This window comes from Cherax quadricarinatus, chromosome 54 (assembly GCF_038502225.1).
Source record: "Cherax quadricarinatus isolate ZL_2023a chromosome 54, ASM3850222v1, whole genome shotgun sequence".
Lineage (NCBI taxonomy): Eukaryota > Metazoa > Arthropoda > Malacostraca > Decapoda > Parastacidae > Cherax > Cherax quadricarinatus.
The window spans coordinates 10,857,018-10,872,717 of record NC_091345.1 but is presented as its reverse complement, the minus strand read 5'-3'; the positions used below and the strand labels follow the sequence as shown (position 1 = coordinate 10,872,717).

General features: G+C 38.7%; 1 protein-coding gene across 3 annotated transcripts in view; it reads right to left on the bottom strand.

Annotated features, from left to right (window-relative positions):
- Positions 1-113: 113 nt before the first annotated feature.
- Positions 114-15,700, bottom strand: part of Pgd (phosphogluconate dehydrogenase) — a 138,898-nt gene continuing 123,311 nt past the window's right edge. For all 3 annotated transcript variants that reach the window (XM_070096588.1, XM_070096587.1, XM_070096586.1), the window contains 3 exons: positions 10,512-10,645; positions 2,443-2,665; positions 114-1,049 (listed from right to left, as the gene is read on the bottom strand). In XM_070096588.1, the coding sequence (XP_069952689.1) occupies positions 930-1,049; positions 2,443-2,665; positions 10,512-10,645 (477 nt within the window). In that variant the 3' untranslated portion in view covers positions 114-929. The remainder of the gene's footprint in view (positions 1,050-2,442; positions 2,666-10,511; positions 10,646-15,700) is intronic.

Below are 15,700 nucleotides of genomic sequence, written 5' to 3'. Positions count from 1 at the left end.
CCAAGGCAGGGTGGCCCGAAAAAGAAAAACTTTCACCATCATTCACTCCATCACTGTCTTGCCAGAAGGGTGCTTTACACTACAGTTTTTAAACTGCAACATTAACACCCCTCCTTGTTGACTGCATAATATACAAGACTATGCTGGAAAACGTAGGTCTAACATTTTTTGATAGGAACATTGTATAATTCTGTTGCATTTTTTTTTTTTTGCAAGATACCTTACTTCATCCACACACAAAATCAATCGACCTAAAATGTGTACAGTGTAAATACGTAAAAAATTCTGATAAACAAACATATTATAATCAAAAAGAAGCCCCAAGCCACAAGGGTTATACAGCCTGATAAACATAAAAGTGTAATAATACTGTATAATAAATATCTAGGTGCTAAATAAGATTTTGTTAACCTAAGACTGCAAGATCATGGAATGTAAAGCATTACATAATTTCACGGTGTATGAGGATTTTATATTTTACACTTTCTATCATATTAGGTAAAGAAAAAACTGCCCCCAGAGAAGAAAGGAGTGCAAGGAATCCTCATAGGCCAGTCTAAAGCATAAAACAGTAAAATCTGTACTTGTATTATTTTCACGAACAGATTATGGTGCACATCTCATTAAAGTTCAAATAATTCTCGCTGTATAATTCGGACTTGTGCATTAGCACTATGTCTGGGTCTAAGACTCTCCTATATATTAGTTTTGTAAATTTATGAATTCATAAATTCAACAATCTAAGTAGTTAGACTAGCACATACAAAATATTTAAAATGCCTTAATTTCACTCATTCACTATGCCACTGTAAAGGCATAGTGAATGAGAAACAGTACATTGGCTACTTTTAAATAGCTTGTTAAGAACAAATCTGAAGACAAAAATATGCATTTTTAAAAGATGGGGAAAATATACACTTAACAAATTGCTAGACATCATAAGTGGTTGCAGAAACATTGCCACCTGTTCCAGTCCAGTTAGTATGATGGAATTTGCCAGGTTCAGCAGTCAACTCATAAGTGTGTGCTCCAAAATAGTCACGTTGAGCCTGAAAAACAAATATTTTTGTGGGTGCTTATAGTTCCCATTACTAATTTAAGTGTATTCATATTTCTTATAAAACATCTTTATTTCTTGTAATTCATCTTCATTTCATATACTCCTGTTAAAAAATATGTGGCAGCTCGGTAAATAATAAATACTGTACAAGTTCACAACCTACAAACTGACATCCTTGAGCATTATCATGTTGAATCATCTAAAAATTAATCTTGTGCTTGTGGGTTGGTTGTGAATTGTTACAGCTACAGTAATATAACTCATTATTACAATACATACGTAAATATTGTCTGCATCGTGTAGACAACATTCATACTACTGACAAAAAAAAATGTCTCGAGTAGTTTACTATTGGTATATAAAGTCCAACCAATATTGTTGTAATTTCTTATTTGAATCTGTCATCTTATTTAAGTTTTAAATTTTTAATGACTATTTGAGACTTGGCTTAGTTGATGAAAGAATAATCCAAATTGAAACACTGATTTCTAACATGCTGATACAAGGCTAGCAATTCTGCTGAATAACAAATATGATTTTCAAAACTGTAAATAGATTGGAGGATGAATATAACAAGTGTGTGTGTGCACAAATACACTGTACTGTTCACTTTTCCTCATGCCCTGAGAAGTGTATGTCACCCTGAATGTCTACTTGTTTTATCACAACATACAAATATGAACAAACCTTAGGTTTATACATTAAAATATTATGTGAAGTATTTGAGAGTACTGTACTGCATAATTCTTATTGCTATTTATCATGTGATACTAGACTTCTTTACCCAAAAACCAGTTAGTAAAACACTACTTCTAGAGTGAAAATTCATTGTCCATAAATCACCTCTTGGGTGAAAGGGCTGTTTCCAGCTTTTCACATTTCAAAATTCTTAAGAAAAAATAAAAATCCCAGCAATGAACTGAAAAAGAGAGGAAAGCACTTTTTGCTTGCATATCAGTGGAGTAATTGAGCCTTGACTTCTAGTTTGGTGCTACTTTGATTATCAGTCCACAGTTTACAACCGAGGGTCAGATCATGGGTTCAAAGCAGGGGCAGTGCCAGAATTTCTGTGCTGGAGTGGGGGGGGGGGCTTATGGGTAGTTAACTGGTAGGGAGAGAGGGCTAAGACACTTTTTGAAGCAGCATTATTACTATTTTATTTAGAGGGCTAATCCTTTCCTTGGCACTACCCCTGGTTCAAGGTTCAATCACTTCAGTAAACTATCAGGATAGTTAATCTACATCTGGTGTTAGTGCATCAGGTAAAGAAGCCTCGTCTGAGGAGTGGCTTCTGCATTCTCAATGCTTTTCGCTTTTTGAATAGCTCTGCAGAGCCTTAGCCTCGTTAGTTAATTTTACTACAGGTACATATGATTTCTCACCTGAATGAGATTTGCAGGAAGCACAGCAGATCTATAGCCATCATAGAAAGCAAGTGCAGAACTCAGGGCAGGTGTAGGGATGCCAAGCAGAGCACCCTGAGCCACAACAGCCCGCCATCCTGACTGACAATTGCCTACAGCATCTTTAAAGAAGTCATCCAGTAAAAGGTTGGTTAACTGAGAGTTCTTGTCAAAGGCCTCCTTGATCTTTCCCAGGAACACACTATGCAGAGAAAAAACAAACACTTACATTACTTACATTTACAATAAACTTCTCAGAGGGAAAAATATTTAATAAATGCTTTGCCAAGAGGATATTTAGAAATAATAAACCCATGTGAGAACCGTGTCTGCTACTATGGCAGTCAAACATGCCATTTTTATTCAATAACCACAGGGTGTGATAAAAAACATGAAGTGTGGGACATTATTATTATAATCAAGAAGAAGTGCTAAACCACAAGGGCTATACAGCGCTGCAGGGCAGGAAGGAAGCGAGGGTATCAGGTGGCAAAAGGGAGATGGATGAGTAATAGTTACGGAAAACAGCGGGGCAGTGGATGGTGAAAGGGTAGAGGGCAGCAAGAGATTGAGGTAGAAAGGGCTGAGGGGAGTGCGAAAGGTATCATCAGAGTTTGTGGAGTAAATCAGTCGTTGTCAAGAAGTCAATGAGAGAGTTAGGATTAAAGGAGGGTCCATCAGCAAGAAGGGAAGGTAAAGAGAGAGAGTAGTAGAGCGGAGACGACGTTGGAGGTAAATTCTATGTGCTCGTTGATAAAGGGGGTAGTCTAACAGAATGTGGCTAATCGATACTGGAACTTGACACTGCTCACAGAGAGGAACAGGGTGCCTCTCCATGAGATACCCATGAGTAAGAGGAGTGTGGCCAATGCGAAGGCGGGAGAGAGTAGTCTCCCAACCTTGGCACTGATGACAAGAAGACGGCCAGTAACTTATGCTCGGTTTAATAGAATGAAGTTTGTTACTGAGCAGAGTTGACCAACGTTCTTGCCAAAGGGTGTGGAGGTGGGTAGCTATTACAGCAAAATAGTCCAGAAATGGAACACCTCTATATGAAACTGGTAGGTCATGTACTGCTGACCACGCAGCAGTGTCTGCCTGTTCATTGAGATGCGATACGAATAAGTGCTGCAAGAATGGCATACAATTCAGCAGTAAAAACGCTAGCCGAAGATAGTAAATGCCCTCGCACGACGCTGTCCGGAAACACTGCTGCGAATCCGACGCCGTCAGAAGACTTAGAGCCATCTGTGTACACTGCGATGGCATGAGAATGAGAGTGGAAGTGGTCAAGAAAAAGAGAGCGGGAAGCCACCGTAGGCAGTTGGGCTTTCGAGCAAGGGAGTGAGAAAGAACAGACTCGAACAGCTGGAACTTCCCAGGGGGATAAGGAAAAGTGATATGCTACATGAACATTGTGGGACAAACATGTCACAAAGCTGCATTTTAGTCATCTGACATGCAGAAGGTGCAGGCTATGTTTACACCTTTGAAACTGACAGAGTAGCTTCAGTCCAAAGTATGGTGATATATGCTTTTATATTTACCTAGAGGAAAACCTGTCACCATAAACAGATGATGATTAAGGCCTACAAAAGTACAGACATCTTTAAATACTGCTGGGTGACTGATGCTGTGGTATGGCATATACAAGCCATAAAAAATATACATCATCACTAAGTGACACTTTCATGTATGGTAAGTACGTACAGTGAAACCTCCATAAAATGAACAATTAGGGAGTAAGGGTGTCCGTTTTAACGAAAAATCTGTTACTAATATACTGAAGTGTTCAATAGAGCAGACTGTCTGTTTCATTGATGGACTGCAGAAAAAGATTATAGGGATAGCCATGTCAGAAGTTCTTCCATTTTTTTTCATTATTATTAACACACTGGCCGATTCCCACCAAGGCAGGGTGGCCTGAAAGAGAAAAACTTTCACCATCATTCACTCCATCACTGTCTTGCCAGAAGGGTGCTTTACACTACAGTTTTTAAACTGCAACATTAACACCCCTCCTTCAGAGTGCAGGCACTGTACTTCCCATCTCCAGGACTCAAGTCCGGCCTGCCGGTTTCCCTAAATCCCTTCATAAATGTTACTTTGCTCACACTCCAACACCACGTCAAGTATTAAAAACCATTTGTCTCCATTCACTCCTATCAAACACGCTCACGCATGCCTGCTGGAAGTCCAAGCCCCTCGCACACAAAACCTCCTTTACCCCCTCCCTCCAACCTTTCCTAGGCCGACCCCTACCCTGCCTTCCTTCCACTACAGACTGATACACTCTTGAAGTCATTCTGTTTCGCTCCATTCTCTCTACATGTCTGAACCACCTCAACAACCCTTCATCAGCCCTCTGGACAACAGTTTTGGTAATCCCGCACCTCCTCCTAACTTCAAAACTATGAATTCTCTGCATTATATTCACACCACACATTGCCCTCAGACATGACATCTCCACTGCCTCCAGCCTTCTCCTCGCTGCAACATTCATCACCCATGCTTCACACCCATATAAGAGCATTGGTAAAACTATACTCTCATACATTCCCCTCTTTGCTTCCAAGGACAAAGTTCTACACCATACACCTGCAACATCTGCCACATTGCCCCCCCTATCCACCCTGTCATACGCCTTTTCCAAATCCATAAAGGCCACAAAAACCTCTTTAGCCTTATCTAAATACTGTTCACTTATATGTTTCACTGTAAACACCTGGTCCACACACCCCCTACCTTTCCTAAAGCCTCCTTGTTCATCTGCTATCGTATTCTCCGTCTTACTCTTAATTCTTTCAACAATAACTTTACCATACACTTTACCAGGTATACTCAAAAGACTTATCCCCCTATAATTTTTGCACTCTCTTTTGTCCCCTTTGCTTTTATACAAAGGAACTATGCATGCTCTCTGCCAATCCCTAGGTACCTTACCCTCTTCCATACATTTATTAAATAATTGTACCAACCACTCCAAAACTACATCCCCACCTGCTTTTAACATTTCTATCTTTTTCCCAACAATCCCAGTTGCCTTACCCCCTTTCATTTTACCTACTGCCTTACGAACTTCCCCGACACTCACAACTGGCTCTTCCTCACTCCTACAAGATGTTATTCCTCCATGCCCTATACGCAAAATCACAGCTCTTCCATTCAAGGAACTTAATCCTTTCAGGGTTGGCAGGCCCTCTCCTAAACTTGTTCTCAGGGTTGGAAATTTTTCGAGAAAAAAAAAAAAAAAAAAAATTATTTTTTTCTTATGAAATGATAGAGAATCTTTTCCCAATCATAATGACACCAAAAGTATGAAATTTGATGGAAAACTTACGGAATTATGCTCTTGCAAAGTTAGCGGTCTCGACGATGTTTATGCATCGGTGATTTCGCCCACTTTGAGCCCTATTATTGGTCAATTCCAATTTCCCAGTCGACAAAAATCATGCCTATTTCGCTAGAACTCCATTTTGTCTATTGAATGAGTACAAAAAACCCCCCATTTACCGATTTCAACTAACCAATAACGTGGTCAGAAATTGTCACTTTTGCCAATTTCACACAAATTTCAGAAGATGCCAATTTCCAAATAGGGTCCAGAATAAACAAGACAAGACATTCCTGGCACTAAAATAACATTTCCTCTGTTGATTACTCATGACCCCAGGCTTCTGCTACATTTCTTTTGCTTTCCACTTTGAATTTTTATTCTCAAAAAATAGAAGATTTATGTTATGCAGACTACTGCATTCGTGTAGAAATGGTGTAAAAATGGTATAAATAATATCAGTGCACTTGTGAAAGTATATCAGACTCGCCAGTTGTTGTGTATCGGACGCATGGCATGATTTGTTTACCTTTGAACTTTGGCAAAAATCGAACATTTCTGCTACTTTGAGCTCAATTTCAAGGTACTTTTCATTGTGAAACCAATCAAAATCATCTCAATTTCCATAATGTCTTCCATTCTATAAAATGAGACCAGGAAAACTAGAATACAACCATAAATAGCATACGAAAATACACTGCAAAGCCGCTGTTTTAAACCAAAAACACGGTCGGAGTTTTTTCTCATTATGCACTGTGTGCTGCAGGATTTTTTTTATACTGCGCACACTGACCACAAAGACCCATTCTTTCATATCAAGGCCTACCAGCTTTCTCTCACTAGATCTGAAGGCACTAGAATTTATATGTGCTAGTACAGCAACAACCCTGGCGTGCAAGTTGTACTAGTACGGCATCAACCCTGAAAGGGTTAATAGTGTACTGCACTATTAAACCTTTCAGGATTCAGACCCTTGATGTGAAAATTGTTCTCAGGGTCCAAGAATTACAAAACTCTTATGAATCTTTTCTGAAGGTAATGACACCAAAAGTACAAAATTTGATGGAAAACTTACGGAATTACACTTTCACAAAGTTGGCGGTCTCTGTGATATGTAAGCATTGGCGATTTTACCCACTAAGTCTTAGTTTAAGCCAATTCCACTGTTCGAGTCAACCAAACTCTTGGCTATTTCACTAATATGCCTTCCATATTTAACTATTTCAACTACCCAATAAAATTATCAGAAATTGGTAATTTGGCCAGTTTCACACAAAATTCAAAAGTTGACACTTTAAAAATTAGGTTCTGAATAAGCAATGTAGACATTCCTAGCGCTGAAACATTTCCTGTGTTCATCAGTTGCATCCCCAAGCCTCTTCTATATTACACCTGCTTTCCATTTTCAATTTTTATTCAAATAAAAAAATAGAAGATTTACCAGTATGCACACTACTGCATTATTGCAATAATTGTAAAAATAATGTTAGCTCATTTGTAAACTCATATTAGGCGACCCTGTTGGACATGGATGAGTGACGTAATTTGTGTCCTCTGGAATATCGGCAAAAATTGAACATTTCCGCTATTTTGAGCTCAATTTCAACCTACTTTAAGCCATGAAAACAATCAAAATCATCTCTTTCTGTAATATATCTTCTATTCTATCAACTGATACCAAGAAACAGTTTTTTTTTTTTTCAACAAGTCGGCCGTCTCCCACCGAGGCAGGGTGACCCAAAAAAAGAAAGAAAATCCCAAAAAAGAAAATACTTTCATCATCATTCAACACTTTCACCACACTCACACATTATCACTGTTTTTGCAGAGGTGCTCAGAATACAACAGTTTAGAAGCATATACATATAAAGATACACAACATATCCCTCCAAACTGCCAATATCCCAAACCCCTCCTTTAAAGTGCAGGCATTGTACTTCCCATTTCCAGGACTCAAGTCCGACTATATGAAAATAACAGAATACAACCATAAAAAAAATCTGAAAATACACAGCAAAGTCCCTATTTTAAACCAAATACTGAGTCTCCCCCCTCCCCATCATATGATGCACTGTGTATGGCAGGATTTTTATATGGTGCACACTCACCACATATATCCATTCTTTCATATCTAGGACCAAATTTACCGCTCACTGCTTATCTGAGTGAACCGAGCTCATCATGTACTACAGCACAGACCTTGAGCTCAAACCTGTAGTATGTACTTTAGCATGGACCTCAAAATGGTTAACTGCTAGGAAACTGATAAGATTGATAAGAAAACTCTTGAAAAGAAAAACATTACATCAATGATGCCATCTTTAAGGTACTTATCCTCTCTAGATTATTACAGCTGTAAAATAACCACCTCATTTAAGACATTCAAAATTATATTTTTGAGAATCTACAGATTAATTTTAACCCTTTCAGGGTCAAGAGGCCCTCTCCTAAACTTGTTCTCAGGGTCAAAATTTTTTTGGGAAAAAAAAAAAAAAAAAAAAAGATAAGAGAATCTTTTCCTGATCATAATGACACCAAAAGTATGATATTTGATGGAAAACTTATGGAATTATGCTCTCACGAAGTTAGCAGTCTCGATGTTTATGCATCGGCGATTTCGCCCACTTTGAGCTGTATTTTTGGCCAATTCCAGTGTACTAGTCAACAAAAATCATGACTATTTTGCTAGAACTTAATTTTTTTTTATCGAATGAGCACAAGAAACTGCCCATTTACTGATTTCAACTATCCAATAAAGTGGTCAGAAATTAGCAATTTTGCCAATTTCACACAAATTTCCAAAGATGCCAATTTCCAAATAGGGTCCAGAATAAACAAGACACATTCCTGGCACTAAAATAACATTTCCTCTGTTCATTAGTCACGTCCCCAGGCTCCTCTTACTTTTTTTTGCTTTCCACTTTGAATTTTTATTCTTACAAAAAATAGAAGATTTACTGTTATGCAGACTACTGCATTAGTGTAGAAATGGTATAAATAATATCAGCACACTTGTGAAAGAATATTAGACTCACCAGTTGACATGTATTAGACGTGTGGCATGATTTGTTTACTTTTGAACTTTGGCAATAATCAAACATTTCTGCTACTTTGAGCTGAATTTCAAGGTACTTATCATTGTGAAACCAATCAAAATTATCTCAATTTCTGTAATATGTCTTCCATTCTATAAAATGAGACCAGGAAAACTAGAATACAACCATAAATACCACATGAAAATACAGTGCAAAGTCGCTGTTTTAAACCAAAAACACGGTCAGTTTTTTTTCTCATTACGCACTGTGTGCTGCGGGATTTTTTTTTATACTGTGCACACTGACCACAGACCCATTCTTTCATATGTAGGCCTACCAGCTTTCTCTTGCTAGATTTGAAGGCACTAGAATTTAGGCGTACTAGTACGTCATTAACCCTGGTGCGTAAGCAGTACTAGTACGTCAGAAACCCTGAAAGGGTTAATGTCCATGTTAATTCAGGTAAACATTTAATTTACAAGGAATACTATTTAACCCTTTCAGTGTTGGTCCTGTCGTATCACGGCTTCGAAGCCAGTGTTGGTCCCATAGTGTGACGCCATGAGCTAAGCTCACTCAGATAAGCTATGAGCAGTAAATTTGGGCCTAGATACGAGAGAATGGGTCTATGCAGTAAGTGTGCAACCACAAATTCCTGCAACACAGTGCATGAGAAAAAGCTATGACTGTGTTTTTTGTTTAAAAGAGCAACTTTGTGGTGTATTGTCATATGGTTTTTATGATTGCATTTTGTTTCTTGGTCTCATTTGATAGAATGGAACATACATTAAAGAAATAGTGATGATTTTTTATTAGTTTCAGGACTGAAAGTAGCTTGAAATTGAGCTCATAGTGAAAATGTTCAATTTTTGCTGATATTCCAGAGTACACAAATGATGTCACTTGTCCAATATGTGTCCAAGTGACCAGTCTAATATGCATTTAGGAATGCACGGACATTAATTAGACAATAATATAGTAGTCTGCATAAAAGTAAATTTTCTATTTTTTCTTTTTTTTTGTGAATAAAAATTCAAAATGAAAAGCAAGCGAAATGTAAGGAGGGGGCTGGAGACATGACTAAAGAGCAAAGGCAATGTTTATTTAGTAACAGGAGTGTCTACATTATTTATTCTGGGCCCTATTTTCAAATGGGCAATTGCTGAATTTTGTGAAATTGACCAAATTACCAATTTCTGATCACTTTATTGGGTAGATGAAATCGTGTACTCATTTAATAGAAGGAATACTTGTGAAATAGCCGAGTTTAGTTGACCGGAACAATGGAACTGGCCAAAAATAGTGCGTAAAATGGGTGAAATTGCCAATGCATAAAAATTGCCAACTTTGTGAGAGCACAATTCCATAAATTTTCCATCAAATTTCACACTTTTGGTTTCATTACTTTTGTGAGAAGATTCACTATTATTTCGTAAAATAATTTTTTTTTGTGAAAATTCTTCAACCCGAGGAGCCTAGTTCTATTGCTAACTTAATATGAGACAGTATAAACACATTATAAAGTGGAACAAAAAAAATGGGCGATTCGCCTTACAGTGGTAACCTGGAACCTAACCCGCATTATAAGCGGGGCCCTTCTGTATACTATATTTTCTAAAAGATAATCAGTTCACATCAGTTATCCAATTTTCTGTAAACAATTATAGTCTTGTGCTTACCTTCTGATGATACAACCTCCTCTCCACATAAGAGCAATACCACCATAGTTTAAGTTCCAGCCAAATTTAGCTGCAGCCTCTCTCAACAGCATAAAACCTTGAGCATATGACACAATCTTGCTGGCATAAAGTGCCTGAAATATTGATAAACAAAGAGAGAATAGAATACCTTACTAGAATTTTTGTCTCCATCCCCCCCCTTATACTACAAGTCTTTCAAACGTGAAATAAAAAACATGTTCGGTGTTCAGCTGCTGAGTCCAAAGACAATTCATACAAAGGAATAGGATATGTTAGTTATAAGTATCTGAAAATGACTTAAATAAAAAAAGTAACAAGTCCCATTTTCATTAGAAAACTCCTACAGGTTTAGTGCTTCCCCATTATTGTAATAATAATATACACATTATGACAACACTGATAAAAGTGTAATATACACTAAGCTATATATAAAAGTAGACTACTTCATATACAGTGGACCCCCGCTTAACGATCAGCTCTCAATGCGACCAATTATGTAAGTGTATTTATGTAAGTGCGTTTGTACATGTATGTTTGGGGGTCTGAAATGGACTAATCTAATTCACAAGATTCCTTATGGGAACAAATTTGTTCAGTAATGGCACCTGAACATACTTCTGGAATGATACTTCTGGAATGAAATAATATCGTTAACCGGGGGTCCACTGTATATTTATTTTAAAATTTTATGGGAGATTGCACTCTCCTGTCTCCGCATTGGCCATACTCGCCTTACCCATGGGTATCTCATGGGATGACGCCCTATCCCTCTCTGTGAGGTTTGTCGGGTCCCTCTTTTGGTTCTTCACTTTCTTTTAGATTGCCAGGTTTACCACCGAACTTGCATTATTTACCTCCATCACCGCCACTGCCCTACCTCATCTTCTCTTCTTATGGACGGCCCTACCTTTGACTTACGGTTACTTTTTTACTTTTCGTCAGCAACTGCTTTACTATATGAGCTTTGACACAGCCCTTAGTGTCCCTTCCACCCCTTTTCTCCCCTCATTTCTGATTCCCTCTCCACCTAGCTGTTTATAGCCCCAGCGCTATTTTCTACTCCACAGTGCTGTATGACCCTTGTTGGTTTAATGCCGGGCCGCGGGGGCGTTGACCCCCGGAACTCTCTCCAGGTAAACTCCAGGTAGGTTATATTACCAGCTATAATATAACCTTCTTTTTTTGCTATAATATAACCTTTTTTTTTTTGCTTAAAAAAATACAGTGGAACCTCAAATTTCGAACTTAATCTGCTCCAGGAGCTAGTTCTAAATTCGAAAAGTCTGAAATTCGAAGCAATATTTCCCATAAGAAATCATGGAAATACAATTAATCCGTTCCAGAAACCCAAAAATATTCACACACACAAAAAAAATACATTTTATAGAGATTAATTACAGTTTTACATACAACAAATGCTATAGTCTTTAATTATGTATAGTAATATAAAATAACATTTTTACTTACCTTTATTGAAGATTGGTGATGGCATCTGGAAGATAGGGAGGAGGAGAGAGGGAGTTGGGGTTATTGTCTGGAAGGAGAATCCCCCTCCATGAGAACTTCCAGTATCAAAGCCTTCTCTGGGGTTGCTTCCCTTCTCTGTATTTTAATACCACTAGGACCAGCTTGAGAGTCATTGGACCCCAGTCTCACAAAATAACTGTCTACAGTTGTCTGTTTCTGTCTCACAAAATAACTATCAACAGTCGTCTGTTTCTGTCTCACAAAATAACTGTCCACAATCGTCTGTGTCTCAAAATAACTCCACAGTCGTCTGTTTCTGTCTCACAAAATAACTGTCCACAATCGTCTGTTTGTCTCACAAAATAACTCCACAGTCATCTGTGTCTCACAAAATAACTCCACAGTCATCTGTATCTCACAAAATAACTCCACAGTTGTCTGTCTCACAAAATAACTCCACAGTCGTCTGTTTCTGTCTCACAAAATAACTGTCCACAATCATCTGTGTCTCACAAAATAACTCCACAGTTGTCTGTTTCTGTCTCACAAAATAACTCTGCAGTCGTCTGTTTCTGTCTCACAAAATAACTGTCCACAGTTGTCTGTTTCTGTCTCACAAAATAACTGTCCACAATCGTCTGTTTGTCTTGCAAAATAACTGTCTACAGTCCTCTGTACATCTTGGCAAGCTCAACAAGTCTCACTCCAATCTCATACTTCTGTATTATTTCCTTCTTCACATCTATGGTGTTTCTCACTTTCTTTACCACAGGGGTACAGCTAGCAAGTTTCTTTGGGCCCATGGCAGCTTATTTCACAGCCCCACAAGCACTAAACACAATTAAATAATCGTAAAATGTGTGAATGAGATCGCAGGTTAGTGTTCACTCAAGCATAAAGAAAGCTAGACTGCTCACGGCACCTGCGTGGGGATGCGGAGAGAGCGGGCCAGCGGACAGGTCCCGTACCCTGTGGTTCGAAAATAGGGGCACGTTCGATAATAGGGACACAGTTTGTCCGAAAAAATGGTCTTATTTTCGAAACGTTCGATATGTGATACGTTCGACTTCTGAGGTTCCACTGTATGGGCTAAGTCATTGGCTTGCAGTCAAGACAAGCACAATTTTTTTATTTTAAAAACAATAGTAAAGAAATTGCCAATACTCACTAAAAAATGTGATGCAATGATCAAATCAAGTCAGAATTACACTTTTAGTGCTTATTATCCCCTAAACGGTCCAAACATATATATACATTCTCTCGCCCAATGCCCCGAATATTTTGAAAAATAAAAAAATTTTAATTGAAAGAGAAAATTTTTTCTAAGTGTTATAGGATTAAAAAAAAAAAAAAAAAAACAGGGTCAGTACTTACTGAGATATGAGGCTGCAAAGTTGGAACTTAATGCTCACCTAACGGCAACATCTAGTCTTGCCGCTTGCAGAAGTGTTGCCGAAATACCTTTTTTTCTCATTTTATTTTATATAATTTTTATGTTCTGATAATTACAATTTATAGTAGTTCTTGTCATTTCATAACCAATCTTTGTTCTGACACTAATATTATTTTTTTTTTTATTATCACACTGGCTGATTCCCACCAAGGCAGGGTGGCCCGAAAAAGAAAAACTTTCACCATCATTCACTCCATCACTGTCTTGCCAGAAGGGTGCTTTACACTACAGTTTTTAAACTGCAACATTAACACCCCTCCTTCAGAGTGCAGGCACTGTACTTCCCATCTCCAGGACTCAAGTCCGGCCTGCCGGTTTCCCTCAACCCCTTCATAAATGTTACTTTGCTCACACTCCAACAGCACGTCAAGTATTAAAAACGATTTGTCTCCATTCACTCCTATCAAACACGCTCACGCATGCCTGCTGGAAGTCCAAGCCCCTCGCACACAAAACCTCCTTTACCCACTCCCTCCAACCTTTCCTAGGCCGACCCCTACCCCGCCTTCCTTCCACTACAGACTGATACACTCTTGAAGTTATTCTGTTTCGCTCCATTCTCTCCACATGTCCGAACCACCTCAACAACCCTTCCTCAGCCCTCTGGACAACAGTTTTGGTAATCCCGCACCTCCTCCTAACTTCCAAACTACGAATTCTCTGCATTATATTCACACCACACATTGCTCTCAGACATGACATCTCCACTGCCTCCAGCCTTCTCCTCGCTGCAACATTCATCACCCATGCTTCACACCCATATAAGAGCGTTGGTAAAACTATACTCTCATACATTCCCCTCTTTGCCTCCAAGGACAAAGTTCTTTGTCTCCACAGACTCCTAAGTGCACCACTCACCCTTTTCCCCTCATCAATTCTATGATTCACCTCATCTTTCATAGACCCATCCGCTGACACGTCCACTCCCAAATATCTGAATACATTCACCTCCTCCATACTCTCTCCCTCCAATCTGATATCCAATCTTTCATCACCTAATCTTTTTATCCTCATAACCTTACTCTTTCCTGTATTCACCTTCAATTTTCTTCTTTTGCACACCCTACCAAATTCATCCACCAATCTCTGCAAATTGTACTCAAATTGTCACAAACACACTGACAGATGGACATTTACATCTGCCTTGGTCATTTACTATTGTCTAGGAATATATACGAAGTATTTATAGGTCCCAGCAATGTTCTGGATACACGGGAGTATAGAAGGAGGAAGAGGATGGAAGGAGGAAGAAGATGGAAGGAGGAAGAAGATGGAAGAAGGTAGAAGAAGAAAAGTTCCCTTTAAGTAATGTGTAAGATAAGTGTCAGTGACAAGCATCTGGGAGGGCAGTGATAAGATGAGATAAGGGATGACATTTGATGGGCACCAGCAGGGTGCAGAGATAAGATGAGATAAGGGTTGACATTTGATGAGTGTCGGCACCTTTGTCTCCGATTATTTGTGTCTCAGAGAGAGCCACTCTGAGCCAACAGGTATTCTTATGCATTATATCTACAAGCACAGTATAGCACTTTGGATTTTTTAGGTTATCCTAGGCAATTCACACTATGTGTAATTGTATTTATGTGTACCTGTGAGACAGAGATAAAGAGACAGTGACAGATAGACAGACCCTAAACTTGGGGTTAACACCACTTTACTCTTAAACGGGGAGTGTTAATATGACATTACAACAGTGAATCCTTGGCGTTTGCCACACTGTTTGCTCTAGCTAGTGCTCAATTTAACTGGCGCTCCCACAAGGTATTAAGTGGTCCCAGATTTTTTTAATATGGTGCATCTCAGGCCAATCATGCCAAATTTGGAGGTAGGAAAAATTAAACGTATATATACTTTTGGGGCACTGGCAGTAAGAACATATATATACACGTTTGGATTGTTGAGGGGTTATACAGTACAGTACTGCATTAGCAGATGCTGCTTGACATGTCATACCCCGCCTCAACAATCTGAACAATCAATACCACCATCTACATACTATATACTAGAATCTAGAGTAACATGACAATTATCATGGGGGAGTGCTAAACCCATAGGGATTGTATGGCACCTGTGGGAGGGGGGGGGATGGAAGTTATTCAGGGAACTGGATCACAGATTCAATTCCCTAGATCAAGAGCTCCTCACCAGCATCAAGGAACTTCCCTTAAGGGGAGTAACATGACAAGAAGCAAAAATAATGGAAGTGTCAAGAACAACCAAAGAATACACAGGAACTCTTCATATC